General features: G+C 38.3%; 1 protein-coding gene across 1 annotated transcript in view; it reads left to right on the top strand.

Annotated features, from left to right (window-relative positions):
- Positions 1 to 21,876, top strand: part of LOC140240827 (carnitine O-acetyltransferase-like) — a 35,374-nt gene extending 13,498 nt beyond the window's left edge. Inside the window, exons 2-14 of the mRNA XM_072320597.1 lie at positions 5,384 to 5,590; positions 9,298 to 9,384; positions 9,747 to 9,928; positions 10,523 to 10,691; positions 11,215 to 11,386; positions 12,034 to 12,212; positions 12,855 to 12,955; positions 13,747 to 13,869; positions 15,724 to 15,846; positions 16,647 to 16,782; positions 17,564 to 17,626; positions 21,022 to 21,159; positions 21,575 to 21,876. Of these exons, the coding sequence (XP_072176698.1) occupies positions 5,384 to 5,590; positions 9,298 to 9,384; positions 9,747 to 9,928; positions 10,523 to 10,691; positions 11,215 to 11,386; positions 12,034 to 12,212; positions 12,855 to 12,955; positions 13,747 to 13,869; positions 15,724 to 15,846; positions 16,647 to 16,782; positions 17,564 to 17,626; positions 21,022 to 21,159; positions 21,575 to 21,793 (1,899 nt within the window). The 3' untranslated portion in view covers positions 21,794 to 21,876. The remainder of the gene's footprint in view (positions 1 to 5,383; positions 5,591 to 9,297; positions 9,385 to 9,746; positions 9,929 to 10,522; positions 10,692 to 11,214; positions 11,387 to 12,033; positions 12,213 to 12,854; positions 12,956 to 13,746; positions 13,870 to 15,723; positions 15,847 to 16,646; positions 16,783 to 17,563; positions 17,627 to 21,021; positions 21,160 to 21,574) is intronic.
- Positions 21,877 to 26,716: the final 4,840 nt, after the last annotated feature.

Raw genomic sequence — 26,716 nt, forward strand, 5'->3', positions numbered from 1 at the left:
TTGAAGTTTCTGCTCAGTCACTGCTGGATGAGAAGACTACAATCGTACTAAAGCTTGTGATGTCACATGTGTATTACGATATAAAGAAAACAAAGAAAATTCAGCATATTTTCACTTTTCTCGCATAAGAAAAGAACACATGACTTGCCTCTTTCAGAAGTCAGGGGGAATGATATTACCCTAAACATACATCAGTGACAAGTTGAGGAAATGTGAACTTTAAAAAAAAAAAAAAAAAAAAAAAAAATCAATTTTTGTGAAATTCTCTTTATATTTTCCTTATATCGTTGTACGCAAGTGACATCATGCACTGCAGTAGTCTTCTCATCCAGCAGTGACTGCATGGATAATTCAAACATGCATAACTTTTGAATGGACTGTCTGATTTTCTCCAAACTGTCACTAATTTGTTCTGCTGATATTGTTGAATTCACTCAAACCACATGTGTATCACGAAGGTGAACTTGTCCTTTAAAGTGAACTCATGTGAGAGAAATCTCTAGTCTGTGTCTGGATACCAGGGAAAACAATAAGAGAGGGAGAGACAGGAAAAGAAAGAGGGAGAAAGGGAGAGAAGAGTTGAAAGTCACCTTCTCTTCTCTCACTTGTTCTGCTTTATGAATTGTTCACTCACATGATACACACACACACACATGCACACACACATGTACACATATACAACGTATGTACTCATGCATAATACAACTGTAGCTGCATTGTTCTGCTCTTTTTGTGCATGGAAATGAACTTCACAAGGAACATGGGATGAATATTATACCAGTGCACTTTTGTCAGTGAAGTTCTATATCTCTCTCCCTCTCTCCCAATCTCTCCTTCTCTCTTGCTATCCCAATGTATCGTGGACAGTTGCATTCCTGTGCCACTGCTAGACTCGCTCAAACGGTTCTGTGTAAGTTGTGGGTATGATGATATTTACTCTGTGATTAGCCAGGAGTAGATCTGTGTTAAAGGTGAAGATAAGTACAGAGTATATCACTCCAGTGGCCTGCGATTCTTATTAGGTGATCCGAGTATCCTCTCGGATCACCTTCTGTATCTGTACTGATTCTTTATTCTTCTTTCTTTGTTTCTTTCTTTATTTCTCCTCAAAAGTTGTGCAGAGGTTAGCTCAGAAAGTGCATTGCCTCTCAATGTCAAACTTATACCATATATGTGTCATGTCGCAAAGACGACAGCGCAAGTAAAATCATAGTGATCAGTCGACCGTGACGTCACTATGACGTCATTATATGAAAACACATTTTCATGCATATCTCATTAATGGAATGGAATATTTCAATGAAATTTACGTCACATATATTTCAAGTCAAGCGCATTCTACTCATATTCTCAAAATTCATTTTTATTTCAAAACGCGCGCGTACGCGCGCGTTGAAAAATTTGTATGCTCCAATCGAGCTCAAATTTTTTTTGCACACGTTTCAGACCATTTGGAGCATTTTTTGAAAAATTGAAAAAATCGGACGGACGCGTACGCGCGCGCACATATTCGCACTCACAGCTCAAATGAAATAGAAATTTTCCATTTTTTCACACGGATCGGATGTCCGAAATGTCAAGGATTATTTCTACCAAGTTTCAAGTCGATCCGACTCAATATGACGTCATACGGGCCCGTCAAATTCAAAATTCCGCGCGTGCGTCAATGGGGATACACAGTGCAACTATGCCAAAAAACCGCCAATTTTAAATCCGATTTTACTCGTAAGGATGGACGGTGACCCCCCATTTTCTTGACACATTCTGAAAGATGATGAGTTGTACATGTCATTTCATGGGTTGGCTATGCTGACAAAATGATTAAAAGATATCGAATTTCTTAATAAAATAAAAAAAGTAAATTTTCAAAATGACGTCATCAAATTTCAAGTGTACTCGAGCGTATCTCACTTATCCTTTGCCAATTTTCACCCAAATTTCAATATGTTGTAGCTTATGAAATGCTCTTTCATAAATGAAATTACACAATTTTGATTACATGACGACATCACCTCGAAAAAATGGATTGAATGTAACCTTGTCAAATTTGACCAGTTTACGTGTAATCTCTATGGGAGTGCAATTTTTATGTAAATGAAAATTGACATGACTATCTTTATCAAGCACTAGCTCACTTATGCTTCGGTGAATTTCTCCCAGATTTTAATATGTTGTAGCTGAGACATAGGGCTATCGTGATTGTGCCCTTCGTTTTTTCATACGGAGTCGGCATCACGTCCAAAAACTTGGTTGAAATTGAAGCTTATCTGCGATGTATTGAAATATTTCTTTCTTTCTGCTACTTTCTTTGCAATAACTCAAGAAAAACATACCCTATCACCACCATATTTTGCACATGTTTAGTTCATGTCACGTACATTATTTCATAAAATAACAACTACTTGATCTGACGCCATCTTGGGTATGTAAATTAGGGTCAAAGGTCATAGATGTTTCATCCTGTATCTTGGTGAATACATATCCTATCTTCCCCATATTTTGCACACGTAAAGACCATGTTACATGGATCATTTCATAAAATAACCACTCTTTGCTCAGATGCCATCCTGTCTGTGCAAAGTGGGGTCAAAGGTCATATGTACTTCTTTTTCTGTCTTCGCTATGACGTATTATCTCTATGGAAGGGAATTTTTTAGATGTGAAAATTGACATGACTCTCTTTATCGAGCACTATCTTACTTATGCTTCGGTGAATTTCTCTCAGATTTTAATATGTTGTAGCTGAGACTTTGCACTATCAGGACTCGAATCATTGATAAAAAAAAATCGGATCACCTTAATTTGTCAGTGATGACAAATTACAATCTCTAGTTTACATGGTTGCTGGTATCTACTACTAGCCAGTGGTCCTTCTCTTTTCATGCATGTTGGTCTACCTGTAAATTCTTCCTGTGAGTATCATGGTGTCTGTTATGTCTTTTATTATTCAGTGTATCTATGGTGTTTAGAGAGTGCTTGTGTTTTACTATATACACTTGTAGGGTGTAAAAATCCTTTGGTGTATGAATATCAGTAGGATTTCCTTCTTTTGATACATCTGTGATTTGATTGGAAAGTTCCATACCATGTGGTTTGGTATTTGAACTACATGTAATACAGTGCTTTATAGTAGAGTTCACCAAAACATTGGATAGTACATGTACATTGTCATCTCATATACAATGTACATGTACAACAATTTTATAGTGCATTTATAACAAGATTTGTGATTGGTCAGTTGGTACCACATGATATTTATTCCATTTTACAAAATGTACAGTGGTTCAATCATGGTTATGAACTATACTATGGGATTCTTGCATGGGGGAAGTATACAAAAAAAAAATATTGTTATGTATACACTTCATTTATTTGTTACAAATGGTGCATGCTCTTTTATGCACTACTCTAGCCTATTCATACTCAAAATGCATAGTTGACCCTCATGCTACTGAAATAAAACTGTACTTTGGCGATGTGGTACATGTATCGCACATCAGATGTACAATATTATTCATATCATGTACACTGTAAATGTGTGTGTGTGTGTGTGCATGTGTGTGTGTGTGCTTGTAATATAGTTAAAGGGATGGTTAAGTATTGATGAGAATTGGACTTTTAAGTTTTTGTGAGATACCAAGAAAACACTTATGAAATGGTACAGAGCATACCATTTTAAGATGAATTCAAAGTTTATTTGATGAAAATTGGGTTTGGAATGACTGAAACATCCAAAAACAAAGTAAAACAAAGCGATCGTAATAAAATGTGGGTCCCACACTTTATTAGTTCTAATCGCTCTATCTCAGCCATTTAAAACCAATTTTCGTCAAATAAACATTGAATTCCTCATGGAATTATGTATGTATGCTCTTTCATATTTCATAAGAGGTTTCTCATTATCTCACCCAAAAATGTTAGAAACCTGAAATTAGGTCTCAACCAAAACCATACGATCCCTTTAAAGGCATTATAAAAATATTTCTCTAACTTGCCTTCATGGGAATTATACTACATGTATCACCACATACAAGTGCTTATGTATGTAGTTTCCTTGTATGACAGTCCTTAATTAGGCAAAGGGGTTAGTGAGTTTAGTAGCCCTATAGCAGTGATGTAGCAGTGATATCAACAGCCGTGACATGAATTGGAACTCATACATTGTATATAGACTGTATCAGAATGTACGAGCATTTCAATTATTGCGTAACATCAGGAACAGACTCACTTCAATAGGCAATTCATGTGATGTGTAATCACTTTTGAGGGTAGTCTGAAGTAAGCTGTCACAGAAGAATGACAGTTGAGGGCTGGCTTCTCAGTAAGGCACATAAGAGATGGTGGCACTGAATCTGCTTGTGTTTGATTTTGATTCACACGCCATAGTTATTTGATTGTTTTCTGTAAAACATTGTAATGTCATTGCCAATGTACTTAGTAATCTATGCAAGATGAGATCAGTGCAGTGTTGAATGCCAATAAATTATTTTAAAGTGGAAGCAGTCATCTTCAAATTCATCTCTCTTTTCAGTCTGAAAATAGCTATGGAATTCAATGCATTTTCAGAGTGTTACAGAAAAGTCAACAGATAACCTTCATTATTTACTTCAGCATAATGTTTGCTATATATCAACTGAAGAGTTTGATTTCTTTTGGACAAGGCTTTCTTCTTGTGATCAGTTTGGATCTCTTTTCTTTTCTTTTTTTTAAATAAAAAGACAGAACTGATAAAAAGTAACAGCATACACATACCATGTACATGTACTTGGCAGTCATTCTCAAATGTTTCCCCTACACACAAGTGATATTATGTAGATCTGTTTGGTAGTCCACAAAAGGTATTTTATCAAAATATGGGAAGTTGTTAATGGTATTTCTACATATTGTGCAGACATGTAGATTATCTTTAATGCTTCACAGAGACTATATTGAGAATGGAATATAACTGGTTATTGTAATCAAGATATGGGAATTCTCATTGTAAATCTTGAATGAAAGGATAATCTTACATGTATCCCCTTTTTTATTGGTTGCAAATGTCTTTGCTTCCCCAACGGACTACAGAGGCAAAATCCACCAGGGTTACTAGGAAGGCACTTGTATGGTGCTGCTTGTATGGCTGGCGGCCTTTGACATGCATGTTTAGTTTTCTTCCTGCTCACAAGTCATAATATGAAAGAAGTTGAAATGCAAAGGATATTGGCTCTTTCCACTCATTTTCTTTTTCCACCTTTAAGGCATTCTCATTCTCACAGATGTAATTTTACTGTATTATATTTGCAGTTTTGGACATTTTCTTAAATTCTGTTTTACACTTTGAAAATGATTGAATTGGAGTGAATTGCATGAAAACGACTTAACTTTTTTTTTTTCTCCTCCACAGTTGAGGCAAGTGATGGGAATCACTAGTAAAGATGGTGCACCCGTGCCGGGGCGCCTGGCGAGGGGCAACGTGCACGCAGGGAGGATGTTTGCCCACCAGGACTCGCTGGCCCGTCTCCCCGTCCCGCCCCTCCAGCAGACCCTCTACAAGTACCTCATGACCTGCAAGCCCCTTCTTAGTCCAGAGGACTACGAGACGACAAAAAAGGTACGATTTTTCATGATGATATCTTATCGTGATTCACAGTTCTTTGCTGAGTGCATCTCTGCAAAGGAGTGCACATTGTGGTGTATAGAGATCACTGTAAGAGTCACCGTGGGCCTTGACACCTATCAGGAGAAAGTGTTTCAAAAGAAAATGAGAAAAGATCAGTTAAGTAGGACCACAGTACCTTGAAATATTTCATGTTCCTGGTACTGGTGAGGAAAAGGGATAGCCCTTTTAGTTTTGGTAAGATTTCCATAAACTTCCTTGGTACGGTATGTAACAGAATTTGAAGTTAAGTATAACATATCATGTGAGTGTGAGGGCTGTATTGTGGGGAAATATGTTTTCAGGGTGTATTTTCATCATTCAATTTGTGGGATCAACAATAGCTGCAAGATATTTGCTGTCGTGGCACTATATTTGGCATACTTCGATTGTGGAGTCTACAATACTTCTGGTGCAGGTGTGCGTTGTTGTACACATGTAGCTTTTCAACTGATTATACTATGCGAATATCATGATGTGTCTTATTCAAGAACAGATCTAAAAAAGTATTGAAAGTTACTCGAACATTGCATGCTAAATTAGACTGAAGACAAAATTGTTTTTATGAGTATGGTTTCCATTGTTTGATTGCAAAGCAGTGATGTGCTGGTTGAAGATACCATAGAGGAGGAATTAATGTTCAAATTAAAGATGTTTTGAATGAAGGATGGCAACAAGGACAACAACAACAGGGGTGTATGAGTTTGTAAAACAAAAAGTTTGACTAGAATCAGAGACAGTGTATGAGACAGAATTGCATTATTCCTTATCAAAGCTCATAAGAGCCTCAAATTTAGCATTATTTACAATAGTAAAATGATTAAATTAGCATATTTGCTTTAATACAGGCAATGCTTTATCATGCATGACAATGATTACTGGTACATATTGAAAAACAAAACAAAACGATACAAAACGAAACAAGTTCATACCAAACTTTGGCTTGGCCCCTTTATGACTCCATTCTTGATATAACACCTCCCCCCCCCCCCCCCCCTTTGGATCTTGTGGTTGATAATGATTGTGTGACAGCCACTTCTCTCAATCAGGAGCACACTTCAGATAACAGTACTCGGTGAAGAACCTATTCTCAACAGTCCTTTTCCTCATGGTACCAGCCAGAACTTTGATACCTGTGAAGAGTCCATTGCTGTTTATTTTGATATCAACAATGGAATCTGTGCCAGGGCAGAGTGTACTTTAACTCTTTCTGTGCCTTGGCGCTTTACTTTAAAGGGATGTGGTACAGTTTTGGCTGAGATGGGGCTACAGGTTTCCAATGTTTTTAGATGGATGATTTTTTTGTTGTTGTTGAGATAATGAGAAATCTCCCATGAAATGTAAAAGAGCATATAATTCTAATAGGAATTCACAGTTTGTTTGATGAAAATTGGTTTTGAAATGGCTGAGATATCCAAAACAAATACTCAATCCTAATAACTTTTGTGCTGTACTGTAAATATTGATGACTGCATGTGGTAGCATACAGAGCAGAGTACCTGCAGTGTACTTTCTACACATCTGTACATTAGGATTTCTCTTATGAATCGCTGACAGAGTTGTTCTGAACACAAAATGAGAAGAAAAAGACACTATACACGCACACACACACTTGTACTTTGATCCGAAGATCAAAATAGCACACTGTACAAGTCCCTCTTCATGCGCTGCATCAAGAAAACATGTGTTACGAATGAACAATTTGTATATAATCGATGTCTATCAGCATTGTACATATATTATATGGGCATAATACAGGACTATACCTTCTTTTTTTTTTTTACATTTTTTTTTTTCTCCTAAAGAAGGTAGAACTCCGTGCTCAAAATCCTCAATATTTCTTTCAGGTGGTACTGGTAGAATTTTTTATTTTTTTTTTTTAATACATGTACCAATCATTGCATGGTTGTGATAAGGACAGTATAAGTGTACATTATGTATATACATAGTATATTACTTACTCTTATATGAGAAGAATACCAGTACCCACTAGTGCATGCTTGCATGTGTGTGCACATACACATCAGCATACACAACCCACAAAAAGTTAGTGATGAATTTGCAACACATGAGAAGGCATAAACTGCATTGAAGGGAAAATCATACTCAGTCAGTCAGTGAATAGACTGGCATGTCTCATGTGATATATCATCATCATGCATGAAAGTTATTCAAACATATACTGCATGGAATTCCATACAAAAGGAAAAGGTAATGTTTTGACAATAAACTCTTGAGTCTTTTGGATGAATTTTTTTTTTTTAAATACTATCACACGTAGTTATCATATTTTTAAGTGGTTATTCTGTTATTAATGAAACTTTTGTAGTAATAGTTTCTTGATATCACAATGAGCTTTGCATTTATACCATCAGTGACCTGTTGATAGAGTACAAGGCTACATGTACTTGTGACGTTGTGCTATGATGTGTGCTTCAGGAAATCACGCGTCTGTTAGAATTACAACCAGAGCAGCAGGGAAAATTTGACCTTGTTGTGTCTTTGACACTGAAAAAGCTGTCGGGCTGGTTTTATATTCGAATGTAAAAAATGAGGCTACATGAGTAAAATACACCAGAGAACATGATCTGAACTCCCCCAGTGGTGTATCCAGGATTTTTTTCGGGGGGGGGGGGGGGGGTTGTGATCACAATTTCTTGGACCTTTTTGCAATGAAATTCGACAAAAGATCGATTACAGCGCGGCTTGAAGCGGATGGCAGACTCAGTGTCAGAATGGCTGGAATTGGGTTAGAATTAAGTCATGCAATTGATGAAGGTTTTTTGACTCTTTGCTGGTACCTGGTTAATGTTTTTTTCATTTAGGTCATTGTGGAAAGGCCCTCAGAAAAAATTGTATTTTGCAAAAATGTGGACCTTCTGAATTTTTTTTTTTTTTTTTTGGGGGGGGTCGTATGACCCTCACAACCCCCCCTTGCCTTGCATACACCCATGTCCCCCCCCCCCCATATATGCAAGCATAATAACTGCCTTTGTTGATTTGATCTAAGCATTCATAACAATGAGAAAATACAAAAAGTCAGGTTAAGGACCACTCATAATTTCCTAGTAGTGTGTGATGTTCACCCATTGAGGATGGTTTGATTTTGCTACAACACGCATTTCCCACAGACACCTGCCTGAGTATGCTCGGGACTCGTCCTCAACGGGTTAAAGGGGCATGGTCACGGTAGTGTAGAGGGCGCTGTTGATGATACTGCCGATCATCGTTAGCATTGATACAAAGATTACCGAAGTTGAGCTGTCATCAAGAGTAAAGTGCGTAGGTGTTGCTTAGTAACATTGCCTTTGTTGTCTTCTCTGCGCATCGCGCAGTCGTAATGCCAGGGTGCATGCATATGTGCTTGTTATTATGACATCACAAAAGAAGTTTGCTAAAGCTGTCATCCCCCTCAGCCGAATCATGAGCCGAACTGTGATCGGACCACTGACTACAGTGGATCGGACTTCTTCGGACTCGGGGAAGTGGGCCAAAGCGTAAGCGCTAAAGAGGAGTTGATAGCGTAGGTCTCTATAGGAAACTTGCGCCGTGCGCCCGTGTACGCATTTGACTAAAACACCGGGACCGTGCACCTTTAAGGATTGGAAGGAGAAAATGGCTTGAATCTTACCCTCATGTCACAAATGCTGATTTGTTTGCAGATTGTAGATGACTTTGGAAGACCAGGAGGCATTGGGCAGGAGCTCCAGATGGGATTAATCAACAGATCGAAAAAATTTGAAAATTGGGTGAGTTTGAGCTTGTCCGAGAAATACCACTACGAAAAGATATACATTACTTTATGGATTTAAGGAAAAAAGAATTAATGTTGACATCCGTTCCTATGTTTATTTACAGCAGTCATAAAGAATATTGTTTCAGGAGAAACATTGTTGTTAATAGTCGACTACAAGACTACCAAATATATGTACAAATTGACTATTTTATTAGTAGAAAAATGAGCAAAAACTGCCATGTTTTTGCATGATTTTTGTTGCTCTACATCAGTTTCAGTGTGAATTGGCTGGTATGTCATGATTAATGCAAATTTCAATATTTCTTGAGGCCAGTAGCTTGTAACGAGTGTCTGTGTCACACCAATCTATTGCAGCTGTCAGACTGGTGGCTAAGAGTGGCCTACCTGGAATTCCGGTCACCGGTCGTGGTCAACGTGTCACCAGGTGTCATCTTCCCCAGATCGGAGAGTTCAGTGGTCGGAAGTCAAGAAGGTCAATTGCAACAGGCTGCCAAACTCATCACTGGCATTATGGACTTCAAGTACATGATCGACACGTGAGTGTGTGCTGCCAGTCTGCCCTTTATCCATGTGTTATATGCCGTACTACTGAATTTTCTTAAAATCAAATCATTTCTTGCAGTGCATTGTGGGTAAAAGTCTCCTCAAAGATCAAGCTCATTACAATTTGTCTGTGAAATCTCAATTGATTTTGACTCCGAAAGCTGACCCTTTGCCAAGCAAAGTATAATGGAAGGGAGGAAAATATTGGTGTCATCCAGGCTCGATGCATCTTGTGATTCAACGTGGGCTGAACAGGCCACACCCACTCTGCACAAAAGCATATTCATGACAAAAGATTTGATTGACATTTCTTGACTTCCTGTCATGTGAGCATGCATGTAGAACATTTGTGCGATGACTTCTGGTGTGATATTTACATTGTGCAGCTAGTGAGATTGCCAAGTAAGCCAATTAGATTAATTGTGGGATCTGCATGTTTATATATTTAAATATTTTCAATGAATATCCATTTGTACACTGTGATGCAAATTCTATGTAGACATATTGTAATGGTATCTACAGTTCAAAACAACACATTATCAGAAAATATGTTGGGGTGACCTTTCACCTTTGCCCTTTAACCTCAGGCAATCGGTGCCAGTCGACAAGATGGGAGGCCAGCCCCTTTGCATGGACCAGTACTACAAGATCCTGGCCTCGTGCAGAGTACCGGGACCCAAGATCGACGGGGTGGTGACGTATCCACCCAACATGGCTGATGCACCCAAGCACATCGTGGTGATGTACAACAATCAGGTGGGTGGACAGTCATCTTGTGATTGGCTAGGATGAAACACATGAATTTGGGAAGAGGTAAATTGATATATTATGGGTGGCAGTACAAGGTTTATGTACATTAGTCGGTGACATGCCATTTCGTCGCTGAAGCAACAAGACGTCATATGAACAAAATGTCAAATGTTCAGGAGAGCAAAAATGTGTAGCAACCAAAACACTTTTCGTGTCATGGTGGCTTCATTTTTGGGGTTAGACAGCTATGATGTGGTCAGGACATCACTTAACTGATAATATGATCATTACGAAGAAGTAATTTTCACCAAAATTTGAGATTCAAGGTCTTGTTACCCCAGCGACGAAATGTCTTTATGTCTATTCTATGTCTAATTCTCATCTGCCCTGCATGTTCATTTGCTGTAACATTACATTGCTGTAATGATATTGTTATCTCTATTGTGTTGCTACATCTTTCAATGTTGTTTTTTGTTGTTATTTGATTAACTTCAGTGAAGTGATAATATACTACTTTGTTCTCTCTCAGCTGTACACCCTTGATGTGCTAAGGGCGGATGGCAAGCCACACAGTCTTAGCGATCTGTACGCTGGACTCAAGCACATAGTGGATGCCACGCCTATTCCTGCCGTCCCTGTTGGTATCCTGACGTCAGAACACCGAAACACATGGGGCAAAATCTACAAGAAGATGAAGAAAGGTATGCCTTACAGTCACATTTTAAGCTTTTTCCTGTCTTTTTTTTTTCTTGTAATTGTTCCAACACACCCCTTGCATTGAGTCTAGATAGTCATGAGATTCATTTATCATGCAGATGAAATAATGCTATGACAGTCATTCACACGAATTGATATTTGAATATTGTCAAAGTTTTTATATCACATATATAACTTGTTTTTATTCGATACTCAAGTGCTCATGGTTTCATAACTTGAAATAGATGTTTCATTGTTTGTTTGTGAGTTGTTTGCCGTACTTTAAAAAGAAATCCTATACTGTTAATGTCAGTACTTTCGCATGATTAATTTTCTGCGTTGAGTGGCTCTAAAACATATTTGCAGGTTCTTGAATTCGTGCTGTGCAATTGTCTACCCATCCAAAATGTACAAAGGAAATTGTGAAGATATTTTTGCAGGTTTTAGACTTCGTGCCTGCCAGAAGTAGCATGATGGTACACGAAAATTAATGTACCGCGAAAAATTTATGCATTTGTGGTTTATTGGTGTAAATCAGGGACACATACCATGAAGTGGCTTTTATGTATACCATGTGTCATCAAAATGAGCAGTGGTTGTTGAAAATAGAAAGAGCGCATTACCTTTGTTTTTCATTGTTACACATGTTCAGATCGAATCAACAAGGCCAGCTTTGAGAAGATCAAGCGTAGCCTGTTCCTTGTTTCCCTTGACCAGGACGACAAGCCAGGTGTGGACGTCAATGCGCTGTCCTGTAGAGGGCGCCAGTCATTGTACGGTGGTGGCAGCCACATCAGCAGTGGCAACAGGTGGTTCGACAAAACGCTGCAGGTGAGGCGTTTACAGTTAGCACAACTAGTGTGTGGGTATGTGTGATCCATATTGCATGGCAGTGGACCACCGCGGTTATTAATTTTAAACAATTATGATATAAAGCTTCCTTGCCCTCAAGGTTCTTTGGGATAGGGTCTCTGTGTTCAGATATCAGCTTGCAACTAAGCTCAAAAAGAAGACAAATCCAGACATAGCAATTATCCTTTATGTTTATTGATTAATTAATGCTAAATCGATGATCTCTCCCCTCTCCCCCCAGTTTAAATGTCCATGGTCTTGTGAGTGCTGGGCACGGTCTTCTGTTACTTTTAGTCCAATCAAAAAACAAGTCAAGAGTAAGAACCAAGTAATATCACTATGAAACATAATTATTAGTTCCTTGTCATATAAAAGTGTGTTCAAACTCTATTTCTCTTTCTTTGTCTGTCTATCTGTCTGTCTCTCTTGTCTGTTTGCCTGTATGTCTGTTATCTCTTGCTGTCTGTTTGCCTCTGTGTTGCTTTATCTGTCTATCTGCATTTCTGTCTTTCTATTTATCTATCTATCTTTCTATCAATACATCTATTCATATTCATTTATCTTTCAATCTCTATATCTGTCTGTCTGTATATATATATCTATCTCCATCATGTACCACAGTTCTGGGTGGGAAGGTCTGGCTACATGGGAATGACATACGAGCACTGTACAGCAGAGGGACCACCAATAGTTGCCCTCGTTGATCACAGTCTGAAGTACATGTGAGTAGTCTCTTTCACCAGTCTTTTCTGCTCATTCATTTATGACGTGTATAATGCTTTTATTCATTCAATGGAGTGTATGATGTGGTAGACTGGCTGTAGATAGAAAATCTCCCCCCCCCCCCAAAAAAAAAAAAAAAAAAAAAAGGTTATGAAGGTTTAAACTTTTGGTCATTAATTACCACATGATTTTTTTAAAGGAATAGGCCATTAATTACCCAGAATTACAATAATTGTAATTCTGGGTAATTAATGGCCAATTCCTTTAAAAAAATCATGTGGTAATTAATGACCAAAAGTTTATACAATGTGTTCACACAGTAATGTGAGTCTATATAATGTGTAGTTCACATTCAACCCTGACATTTTGCTGACCTTTTCACAACATTGCAAAGAGAAATTCCTCTAAAGTGGCAATAATGTACATGGTATAATGCTGTACATGTGGAAGTTTTCATGGTATGCGCATTTTGCGCAGCATGAAACTAGCCCCAAAATAAAAACAGGCGAAAATTCCTTTTACCAAGCTGATGCCAAAAAATTATTTACACGAAAATTTCCACTTTTACAGTATGGTTTGGTATGAGTGGTGCGGTGTGCTTTCTGCAGTCAAATAGGGATGTAAAAAAGCTGTATCACAATTATTACCAAAAAAAAAAAAAGGAAAAAGAAAATAAAGAGCCAGCCAAACTATGAGGTAGCATTGATATGCACAAAACTGTTATGTCAGTCATTCTAACAGCATCAATAATTTTCCCCCAATTTTTCATTTTTTTTCCCTCTTGCAACAGGAACAACATTGTTGAGGGGATTGGTGAATCGACGCCTGGTGTGACGAGACCCGAGCGGCTGGAGTTCAACATCGACCCCGAGATCCTCGACACCATCGACGAGGCCAAGCAGAACATTGACATGTGAGTGTCGCCATGTTTCTTACCCAAATCAATGATCTCATGACAATGATTGAATGTCAAGAGATAATGGGATAGGGTTGGGAGTGGGAGAAAATCAGAGCTCCATTTTGTGAGATAAACAAAGACCCGGTAACTTGGGGATACCATGAAGGCTGCCCTGGCTTGGATATATCATGGACCTAATATACAAGGACATTCATCGTATCGTTAATTAATTCATGCACCTATACATCTCAAAAGCGCCACAACGACATTTTTAACATGCTTCACTGCTTTGATCCCGTCATCGTCGCTGCCAGCAAGCCGGGAGAAGAACAAGACAGAGATTCGAGAGATCTAAAACTATGTGCGCAGAAGAAAATAACTCACAAAAATCAAGTAAAGTGAATGTGCAGTTGTGGTGTATGTTAGGAAATCATGCCCCCTAAACAATTTCGCTTGGGAGAAGCAGGCAGTTTTTAAAAGAAAGCTAACAATTCGGCAGAATGATTGTCATTTGTGATCTCATTATTTCACTTTTCAGCAGCTCATTCCAGAGCAAGAAGGGACAGTAATGGTAGAGAACAGGTATATCTTGCCATTAGGCAATGTCTTATGCGTGTGCGAAAATGTGCAAATCAGCAAGTACCCATCTTTTGACACAAAATTTGTCATGATCTCAGGTTTTGCTGCTCCTCATCATCTGTATTTATTCAAAGACATTTCCATCTGAAAAAGGCACATCAGCGAAACAAGACTGAAATGAGGGAAACGATTCTTTTGTTAGTGACGATACTTGATCACACAATCGTTCATTGTCCAGACACCTGAATGTACTCATTAAGATGCACATAATCATGTGTTGGTGACGATGATTACATCAAAGAAAGACTGCCGTAAACAGTTCATGTATATTAGGTCCATGGATATAAGTATCCCCGTACCAGGTTGGGTACAGATTTAACATTGATCCCTATGTAAGTACACACACAGCCAAAGAATCTTGTCTGGAGGTGACCATTACATATGAGTGTACGCTTCAATGCACATAATTATGAGCATATGGGAGCTATTCGTCATTTTGGAATGTACCCTGGTGGGCAGTGAATGGAGATTGATTCAATAGGACCACCCACATCTCCCCATGCTGCTAGGTCTTTCAAAGGATGGATGTATATCCATGAAATCATTCCCAGGTCTGCAGCAATGCCTTTTTGCAAGTAAAGACCATCGCCTGAGGATGACACTTCAGTCATCACATTTTTCCTTGAGTCATTGAATGTTGGCATCTCTGTGAGTGCTTAGCCCACAAAACAGTGTCTCCTCTTCTGTCTATCATCACCAGGTACAAGTTGTACCTTCAGTAGATATCAAAAGTCATCACAATTTGTTGTTATTATTGTATCATTTCCCAATATTCCTAGCCACATCCTTGTTTGAGGCTGAGCAGTGGTCACTTAAGCCTGCGTACACATTGTACTTCCCAGTGGTTATTGAGGTGAAGGTTGTATTTTGCCATGGCTTATAAAATGAGAAACAATTGCATTTTGTATTTTGGCTTCTGTGGTTTTGTGGATTCAGTTTTGTTCATCACTGACATTACCATAAGGTGGAAAGAAGAACAAAATATGCTGATAGTAATGATGCATGCATGACACACAACCAAGGGAGAAAGCTCTAAATTCAAGAATTGGTGTAGACCACAATCTGTTAGCGTCCAAGTCGTTGTATAGAACAAGTATTGTATGATCTTTACTCGTGCAATGGAATAAGATTTTGCACTCCTGACCATTCATTATTTGTATACTGTAGTGTCCCTCTCCTTTTGAATTCAATACATCAAATTGTTAAACACATTTTGTCTGTTATCTTCAGAGCTCATGATGAACTGCAGGTGACCTGCTTCCAGTTCTCCAGCTTTGGCAAGGACTTCCCAAAGTCCCAGCGCCTCAGTCCTGATGCCTTCTTCCAAATTGCCATCCAGTATACGTTTTTCAAGTAAGCTTGGACTAGGTGACCTCATTTTACATATTGTCATTGCAGTGTGGACTTCACTGCCTTAAGGAATTAGACCAGCTCTTTGGGATGTTGATTTGAGAATGCCTGTGTGTGTGTGTGTGTGTGTGTGTGTGTGTGTGTCTGCATTTAATTAAAATAAATGATTAAATGTTATGTATTTCAATGATTAACTTTAATAAGATTTTTACTTTAACTGTGCAAAACCAGGACTTAGAAATGGAAATATTTTTACTAATTGTGACCAAATAACACAATTCTGTTACTTTAATCAGTAATGCTAGTTTGAATGACTGTCTTAGGTAGGCCTATAATTTGAATAGAAATAAAAAACAGCAACAACAAAACACACGGATGTAGCATTGTATTTTCTGTATGCAAGTGTTGTACCAAAAATGATTTCAGCGCTTCATTTCTTCTAAGATTGGACATGTCTGAAGGAAAGTGAAGGGAATGGCAGCAAATATCAGACATCAGATCATTAAAAACACCACATAAGAAATAGATTTTGCAGGGGCAAGGGACAGAATTAGATGTATTTGACAAATTTTTTACCGTCTCGTGTAGAAAACATGACTTTACACAATTTCTCACAAAATCCTGATTGAGGAAAACATGTGCTGGACTGTTGTTCAAAATGGATTCTATTGAAGTAAGCAGTGTCAAACCAAACTTGACAATGTTGTGAACAGTTGGTAGTTCCATCTGCTTCCATTAAGGCAACTATCATAAGACGTGTTCACCGATTCTTGTGACATTTGCATCCTGCATCCCATTTCCAGATTGTACGGACACTCGACAGCCACATATGAGAGTGGATCACTGCGGAAATACAAGTATGGTCGTACCGACACGATACGCAGCGCTTCCATCGACTCAGACAACTTTGCTCGTGCTATGCTTGATCCTGCCAAAAAGGTAAATGTAACAAACAAAAACAGAAAAAACTGACCAGAAATGAATATTATTTATCAGTGGAAAATTGCGCAAAGAAAATTGGATTCCATCTGAAAATGGGATTCCATAGGCTTTCTGGAACGAACACTGAACTAGGGCTTTCTATAGCTCAGTCGGTAGAGCACCGGGCTAGCAATCCGGAGGTCTCGGGTTCATATCCCGATGGAATCCCATTTTCTTTGCTCAGTTTTCCACTTAAACGGTAAATGGTCAGAATATGATCATTATTTCAATTTCAAGTGTGCCTCTGTTTCCCTTTCAGTGATGAAGTTTTTTGCTGCGCTTAGGGGGAAATATATTGAAACACATCAAATAGAGTGTGTTTTTCACACCTTAGCAAAAATTTTAAGCGGACTCATATCTTGAATCTTGCACCTTCCTTTTTTAGAGCACAAGGGGTATACTATAAACTTTGCATAGTCTAACTGCTTTTTGACTCTCAACTGAAAATAGTGCAATATGGTTTTTGATATCTGTATGTTTGCATAATATGCGGCTTCTTCTAGTTTTTGGACTTCTATTTTAAACATTAACATGATTTGAATTAATTAAATCAGAATAACTGAATTACTGTAGTGAATTTGGGCCATATTCTGCCTCTGCGTCATACAGATGTGATATCATTTGTGGTGCATCCGTCTAATTCTTTTTTCTGATGCATTGTAATGTACTGTGCCCTTGCATCCTACATGTGATATCATTTGCGTGTCTCGTCCCTGTTTTCCTCTCCTCTCTTCTGCAGCCCAGTGAACGGGTCATGCTCTTCAGAAAGGCGATAGAGGCACACAAGCAATACACCAATGATGTGAGTCAGGCTGACTGGGCCAGTGCTCAAATGCTGTCAGTTGCAAAATCCCTCTCATATTTCTTTTATTGTAGGGCAATTCTTTTAATTGATTTAAAAAAATTAAACAGCGCATGTTTTAATTCAAGATGATGGCCGTATACACTTCCTGTATCACTCTTTAAATCATTTCCGTTGACCACTGTGGTGGAATTAAGAATAGTTCTGAACAGATTCTCCTTTGTTTTTCTTCCTGTAACCTTAAAGGGGATGGCTAGTAACTGATCAGTGGGAATCAGTGGGAATGCTGGGGGATGATTGTTCCAGTCCTTGTGGGATTCATTTAAGAGTACATTATATATCTATTGTTATGTGAAAATTATTTGCTTCAGAATGTTCACATATTCAAGTAATGTGCAGTTTAACGTTAACGATTGCCCTGTCACTGTACAGGCATGCTAACCTGGAAACATTAAACTGCACATTACTTGGAATATAGAGACCATTCTGAAGCAAATAATTTTCACACAACAATAGATATATAATGTACTCTTAAATGAATCCCACAAGGATTGGAACAATCATCCCCCAGCATTCCCACTGATTCGCACTGATCAGTTACTAGCCATCCCCTTTAAAAGGGCATTGTACCGGTTTTTTATTTTTTTATGTGTTGTTCTTTTAATTCTAAAAGACCCAGCGGTGCAAACAGAATCAAAATTTCATAACGATTAAGTCCGTAATTTAATGTTAAAAATGGAACTTTTTAGGTGAGAATTATGCTAATGAGCTGACGAGCCTGGATGTTATGATGTCACAGGTGCTCTCACTATTACTGATTACAAGTGCTCGCATACGCGTGCGTTAATTTATATCGAGTAGCAGACGACACTTAGGCCTAATTTAGCTAGCAGGTGGCGCTTGTGTACTGTTCTATCCATGTAGATATCTCAAATTTCACTAAACCAAATCGCACCAAAATTACAGGATATACTTCATAGCATATTTCAAAGTATTCTCTTATATTTGAACGAAATCAGTAATCGAGAAGTATCAATATTGACGTCGACTTTCAAGTCGTCACTCAAAAAAAACTCACTCTTCGCGAGAGATCTTGGCGAACGCAAGATGCACAATCTAGAACTGAAGTTAGCCGACTAGTACCGTGCGAACGGGGAATTTACGCGAGAACTAAACTCAAAAGTGTAATGATTTTTGCGACTTTTGTGATATAGGAACTACATTTTTCATTCAACTTACCACAAATAATTTGTAAATTTATTTATTGCCCCTGATTACTTGAAAGATTTGTCTCATGATATTAAATGGCTAACTTCAGTCTGTGCATGCGCAGCAGGTAGGTAGGGCCTGGCCGCAATCACTCGTGTTAGTCGTAGAGCAGATTATTTTTAGCGACGCCGACAGGAAAGTCGACATCTACACTTACGCTTCCCGACATGTGATTTGTTTCCAATTAACGTGAGCTGTTGGATATGAATCATAAAGTATTTCCTGTGAGTTTGGTGCCATTTGGCAAGGTGAATTTTGAGATATCTACATGGATACGGAAGTACGCTAGCACTATACCTACACCAGCACTGGGATCGCGAAGCGGCGACACTGTGTTAGAATCTACGTGGTCAGGCCACTCTTCCGAGATACGGGTTCTAGTAGGCCTACTGAAACAAACTGTTAGATCTAACATTAGTCCTTGGTGTAAATAACACCACTATGAGATTTATCTCGACTACAAAACATCGGAAATCCATAAAGCAGATACCTTACCTGAAAAATCCAGCACAGGAACAACAGTGCCTGCAGGACAAGGGTCCAGATCTAGATCTGGAGTCTGGACTTTCGTCTGGACTTTCTTCAAGTTCTGGCAGCAGGGGTATGTAACGTTACGCTGTGCCTTATTAGCGCTGTGTACATAGGGCCTACAGCTGCAATGTCGACGGTGAGTGAGTGTAGGGCCTACTCATCAAAACTTGGACTGCCACGTAGAACCTACTCCTTGACTGCTCAGTAGTCCTAGTCCTAGTTCTAGTATTTCAGAGTCTATGTGTACTGGGTACCGTTTTCATCTCACTAAGCGTAAATCGTGCGTGCCGTTGAAGAGAGTCTATCTACATTTGGATTTAGATTCACTCAGCCCTCATCTACGTTAGATAGTTTGAACTGGCGAACCATCGCTTGATCATGATCATCAATGCGTAACGTTACTTACACACAGTCTTCTATTGGCAGCACGTTCGGATAACGATGCCAATTTCATTTTGCATATCTGGAATTTCCCCACAAGTTTTATCTAAATAAAAAGCTGTTGAAGAGATTGCTTTTAAAGATTAATAGATATTGTTTAACATGTTTATTATAGCTCCATATTGCAATTATACTCGATAACAGCTTTTGCAGTACTTCGTGTAAGATTTAATCAGTAAATTGGCATTATGTAGTTCGTCTTGCTAATGTCGGAGTTGTGCACCAAGAGCACCTGTGACGTAGGCCAAATTGTGTGGATCGTTCCATGGCTTGCTCATTTTCATTTTTTTTTCAAAAAATCATTACAGGCCTATCCTGGGTTTTACAATCCTCTCTTTCCAGTAGTAGGCATCAAAAAATGTAGATTAGAATTATCAGACAATTAGAAAATGTCAGTACAGTTTTCTTTTAAAACACTCAATGATAATTGAAAATACCACAAAAAGCGATTCAGTTTTTGATACAAATTGTACCCGTTGTTTCTTGTAGGAATGCAGGTATTTTGTCCTGTCATAGGGTAACAGACGTTAATACTCTTGTATCACAGTGGTGAGTTTTCTGATAGTGTGAAGCAAGGCAGAAAATTAAACTAAAGCCTTCTGTGCCCTCTGAATGTTAAAGTAGAGGTCTTTGCTCCATGTCATTTATCACAAAAACAACAAACATACAAGAGCGTAATTGTGCCACAAAAGGATGTGAATATCCCATTTGCAGCAACCCCAAGCAATCAACTGCATGGTTGCTGCTGTTGGATTACCAATGCAATGATGTAAGTTGAAGTGACATGCACTTCCACGTGCAACATAACACGTCATGATGCGACCAACTACAGTAAAGCCCTCTGAAAGAAAATCCACCATAACACACCTCACCACAATATAGACCACTCCAACACAACTGACAACAACACAGTTCACTGTGACATCACTTCCTGCAACATGGAACTCCAACTACAACATGGCTACCCTCAATAAAGCCCTGTTCATGTCAGTCGACTATGGTGTGACTCAGAGTAACACAGCCTACACAATCTGCAGCCCTCAATACATATAGAGCACAAATCACTCCTACACAGCCCACTTCAGCATGACCCACTGCATCATATCAACGCCCTATGTGACTGTGTGACATTATCTCTGCTCCCCACCGTGCAGGTCATCAATGGGGATGGTATCGACAGACACCTGCTCGGCCTGAAGCTGACCGCCATCGAGAAGGGTCTCAACGTCCCTGATCTCTTCATGGACACCGCCTTCACGTCCAGCTTCCACTTCAGACTGTCCACAAGTCAGGTGAGACCAAAATAAAATGTCCTTAGCAAAAAAGAGCAAACCAACAAACATGAAGGAGAAGCTGTTTGTTTGGGGTTTTTTTCTGTTACTTTGATTTGCTATACTTAGAAAATCAAAGTTGTTGTTGCTTTCAAACCTGTGGTACCTCACAGTGATTTGTAAAACCTATAGTGATACAAATGTATTTGTTTTGATGTACAAATCTCACTTCTTCATCGTGTTGAATTCAGATGACAATAAAATACTACAGCACTGGTTTGCTGCTCTTTGTAATTGTACACTAGGCATCTAGTAGAAAAAAAAACAACCTCTAGCTTATGTTATTCTTATGTATTAATAACCTTGAGGTTGTATTGAAAGTAAATGACAAAACAATCACCCATGCTGATTGTGTCAACCGTCGCGTCCACCCTAGGTACCGGGCAAGGAAGACCTTCTGATGCTGTTTGGACCCGTGGTACCGGACGGCTACGGCATCTGCTACAACCCCCACCCCAACCACTTCAACATCTCCATCACAGCGTACAATACCAGCCCCGAGACGGACTCGGACCGGTTTGCCGCCACGCTCACCGACAACCTGCTGGAATTACAGGAGCTCTTGCTCAAAGCCCCTCCGGCCGCCAGGCTCTGAAAGCCAAATAAACTTTCTATGCAATACAGCAGGAAAATTCGGAAATCCAATCCCATCTTTTATTCTTCTGCTAAATCTAAGAGTAACAGAATGAGAACCGTTACTGTATATCGTCGCTGGGGTGACAAGACCTTGTATCTCAAATTTTGGTGAAAATGACTTTTTTGCATTAGTGGTCAAATAATCGGTTAAGTGATGTCCTGTCCAAATCCCAGCTGTCTTACCCCAAAAATGAAGCCACCACAGCATGTCAAAGGAACGGCTATCCCATTCAGTATAGTGCTTTGGCCGCCATGTTTTTTGGCTCTCCTGAACATTTGACATTTTTGAGATACGAGGTCTTGTCACCCCAGTGACGATATGCCATATATTTCACAAGGCTTTTATGTTCGCAAGTCGGGTGCTATGGGCAAATTCAACAGCACGCGAAAATATAAACTCTGATACCAACACGAATGTGACTGTCATACAGGCAGTACACATTATGTGCACAAGGTGCATGGTGATTCAGTTTAGTAGGCCCAAATCTCGGTGTGCCGACTGTGTGAATGGATGCAGCTGCACAATTTCCCCGTCGGTTGTAACTGCTGTACTTCATGATCGCAAATTTCGCCACTCGCGAAATTGTCAGAAAGATCCTGATTCCCCCAAAATTAGACTTGCTAAATATATGGCGTATACAGCAATGTATAGATACCTTGTACTAAGAGTAATGATGTTTGTACATATTTACATAAATATATCAATATATAATTCAATTGGAGAGTTGTATCATTTGTACTGTGTTCACTTTTTCTCAGAGGTAACTAGAAGTAGCCATCTCCAAGGAAGAATTGTTTATCAAACTGACATGAAATTGAACAATGAAGTCTGCTATGGTGCATTATTGTTCGACCAGAACATGCACACGCTTTGTGAAACTTTCCATATTTTTACCGTGATAGTATTGGAATGTTTTCCTCCGTTATGTGATGCTGACCACACCCATTTATATGTTGAGAAGCATGGAGCAAAAGTGGTGATCATAATTTTTGTTTCTCCAGGAAATTTTTTCACATACTTTGTGTTTTCAGCAGAGATTTCCATGTGTGGCTTAGATCCTTATGAGCAAGTACTTTGCAAAGTGGAGCATGTTGTTCTTTCTGAAATATTGTCTTGTGGAAGTAGGTAATGGGAGGTGGACAAATTTCAACACAGTAACAATGAGAAGAGTTACCAATTTAAGACTCGTGTGTGATGAAAATTGATTTTGAATGATACATTCTTGCCATCAGACTGTGATTTTGTTTCTCTTTAAGATGAGTTAAAAATGCTGAGTGAATTTATAAATCTTTAGCACCATGGCTTAATGCATGGCCTATTGCTGTTCCATTTCACACTGACCCATACTCTCATCCCTAGTCACACACTTTAAAGGGGTGGTATAGTATTGGTTGAGGTGAGAATTCAGCTTTTAACTTTTTGTGAGATACTTAGAAACCACTTTATGAAATGTTACAAAGCATGCGATTCTAAGAGGAATTCAAAGTTTATTTGCTGACAATCAGTTTTCAAATGGCTGCAATATCATAAAACAAAGTAAATCAAAGTGATCCTAGTAAAAGGTGGGTCCCACCTTTTATTAGGGTTGCTTTGTTTTGGATATCTCAGCCATTTCAAAACCAATTTTCATCAAATAAACTTTGAATTCTTCTTAGAATTATATGCTCTTCCATATTTCATTATCTTAAAAAAAAGAAAAAATCATTAAAAAGATGTTGGAAACCACAAACCTCATCACATCTGCAACTGTATCATCCTTTAATTTGTATATACAGTACATTATTATGTCAGTAATTGTTTCTTTCTGTACGTAATATTCTGTACGTGCTATGATGACATCACACTCTTGATACCATTTTCTTTATGAGAAGTGGAAACTAAACTTGAAACTTGAAACTCGGTTGTGCTTGATGAAATGATTGCAACAGGAATGTAAAAGGGAAGCATATTCTCTCAACTTAAATCTGCATAGCATGATGCAGTGTGTTTGACCTTGATACAGAAAGGGAGGGATTTGTATTCTTTGGCAAACTATAGCCTGGTGCCCTCATGCATACATTAAAGTTTCCGAACAGTTTATATCTAGTCCTGTATGCTACATGGTGTGTCAAGACTGAAATAACACAAGCATATTTCCTTATGATGCTTTGCATTCATTATGCACCTTCGGTAAAACCAATCCAAGATTTTTGTTTTGTGCTGGGAAAGATTAGATGAAGGTTCAATATCTCTTTTGACAGCACAAGTTTGAAAAAAGTTTTCTTTCTTGATTACAACTCGTAAAGGGTAGACACATTTTGATACATGTTTTTATCCACTGAAAGTGGAGTATATGCAACAAAGTATGCAAAGAGAAAATGCTTTACAATCATTATTACTTCATTAGTGCTTATTTGAGCTTGTGGGTGGGAGTGGGAAAAATCTGCTGCATGAAAGTTGAAAAAAAAAATGGATGTTCTGTGATGATCTGAATGACTCTGATGCTGCCGTTTGTTTTGTGTGTCTTGAAAACTAATCGCATACTACAGTCATGTGTGGTGGTTTTTACTCTGTGTTTGCCAAAATATAGATTGTTTTTAGGTGATGAAAGTCACCTGATTATCTTAATACGTAGTCAATATATATTCTATCACTCAATTCTTGGTCGAGAATATACGAGATCCTGTTGGCGCATGCGCAGTCAATTTGTTTGTAGCATCCATACTGGCTTTTCATATACAACGTATCTCTGTATCTGCTTTTCTGCACAACCGTAACAAGCTGTGTTGTGTGACGAATGGCCAAATGCTGTGCGACTCCAGCTAATGGGTAGCTCTCTACAGAGTGTCTCGGAGATCAAAGATTAATTCATTGTTTGATCTTTCAATGAAAGAGCATAAAAATATGAGAGAAGTCAGATAGTCTTTGCCATTTAGGTGACCATGTTCTGAATAGAACGCAATCTAGTGTATTTTTCGATGTGTTAGTTGTGGTTATCTAACTACCTTGTCGTTTTTGCAGTACTTGTGTGTTCACCAAGAATGTGACAGTCGCCCTGATATAAATCAATCAGAATTACATGCAAAGCGATTCTTCTGAGTAAAATCAAATATGTCGAGTACAGCAAGCATAATCCTCATGAACAAAAACCCTTCCATTTCAGTGCACTTCAGTGACTTAAACCATGACTTTTTGCTCCGTATGAGGTATAATATCCCGCTAAACTTATTTGAATCTCCATGTACAGATGATTATAATAATACACATAGATATGAAAACTGCTTCATGAGCGTCAACATGGTTTCTATTAAGTGGCAATGATTTTTGCGGGAGCCAGCCATTAATATATCATGCAAAACAGCTGAGCGGTTGGGGAGTATTAGGGATTTTTGTTTTTGATTATCAGTATTCTGTGTGGTTAAATGGTTTTGGACGACAAGACATTGATTTGATTTGATTTTGATTTGAATTTATTGGTTCCTGCATTATATCATTGCTCATGCAGATACATTGATTAACTTCAATGTGGGACAGTGTAAGGTGTGAAGATGCTAGTCTTCTGCCCAGTCTATTATTTATTTACATGGTATACCATGTAATTATCTTGGATGATTTACAGAAATAACATACAAATTTGTAATGTGCAATTGAGTCTTGGGAGAAAAGTAATTTAATGTCGGGGAGCAATACTTCAGAGGAGGGCATTCTTTGATATTTTCTGTTTTTTCATTGTCTGCCAGTGGAAACATAAACATGTGATAATGTTAAGTATGGAATAAAAGTGTTTCAGACGAAGCCAACAGATTTTTAACATTATTTCTAAAACTGCAATGAAGTATATGTATATTGTGGTGTATGTACATAACATAATTCATTTGTGTCTTAGTGTGTTGGAACAGATATTCAATCATGACATGTAAAAGAATGCAGTCATTGACGACACATACTTTTTCCAACTTTGTTTTATTTCATTGTCATTGACAATAAAGAAAAGAAATATATATGAATTAATTCACTTTCTTTCTCGTGGTTTTATTTTGAAATTGTAAATTAAGGGATGCTGCAAGTAAGGTTATCATTCCATAGTCTTGCTTCATACAATTTTCATTTCTTACTTTTGTGTTTGTTGGCTGGAACAAGTACAAAGAGAAAATTCACACACAATCATCTTCTCCTGTAGCATAAAGACATACATCCCTTCCTAATTCAAAGTAATTGATGCCACTCTCTCACACAAACTTGCATACATACAATTAATTACCAGTGATTTCTGAGCGAGCGAGAATCTCCCGACTTTGAAACCAAGTTCAGCGTACCAGCTTCGGTCAATGTAACCCATATACACATTCTTTATCCAACAGGGACACAACATTCCATGTTTTAGACGAGGCATATTCTGTCCTCAAAATGTCTTTCCAGAATTACCTAAAGGTAAGTTATTACAACGCATTTTACAGGACAATAACCAATTTCTAAATCTCAATCTATGAAAATAGCACAAAAACTTATACTGGACAATTTTAAAGCACATGCACACTTGTATTTGATATATTTGTTGGTGAAGAAATACAAAACAGATTTCATATACCAGCTGGAGTATTTCCTTTCCTCTGTTGAAACTTCAATTTAATATATTGCAGTCATACAGACCCATTTCTTGCAGATCCGATTTCTAACATAGAACATATACATGTATTTGTGTAGTTCATATATTTGACTATTATTGTTACTGATATTTTAAAACCAGGGACCACAGAACATTAGGGGGTACAGCCAGAGAATAATCAGGTGAAGTACTTGTGATATAGTCGATGTTCCTCCCCCCCCCCCCCCCCATTCCGTTGGAAAATCTATTGGTGGGATCATCGGATATTCATAGGTTTGCTTGTGTTTTTATATTTT

Source organism: Diadema setosum, chromosome 17 (genome assembly GCF_964275005.1).
Source record: "Diadema setosum chromosome 17, eeDiaSeto1, whole genome shotgun sequence".
NCBI classification, from domain to species: Eukaryota; Metazoa; Echinodermata; class Echinoidea; order Diadematoida; family Diadematidae; genus Diadema; species Diadema setosum.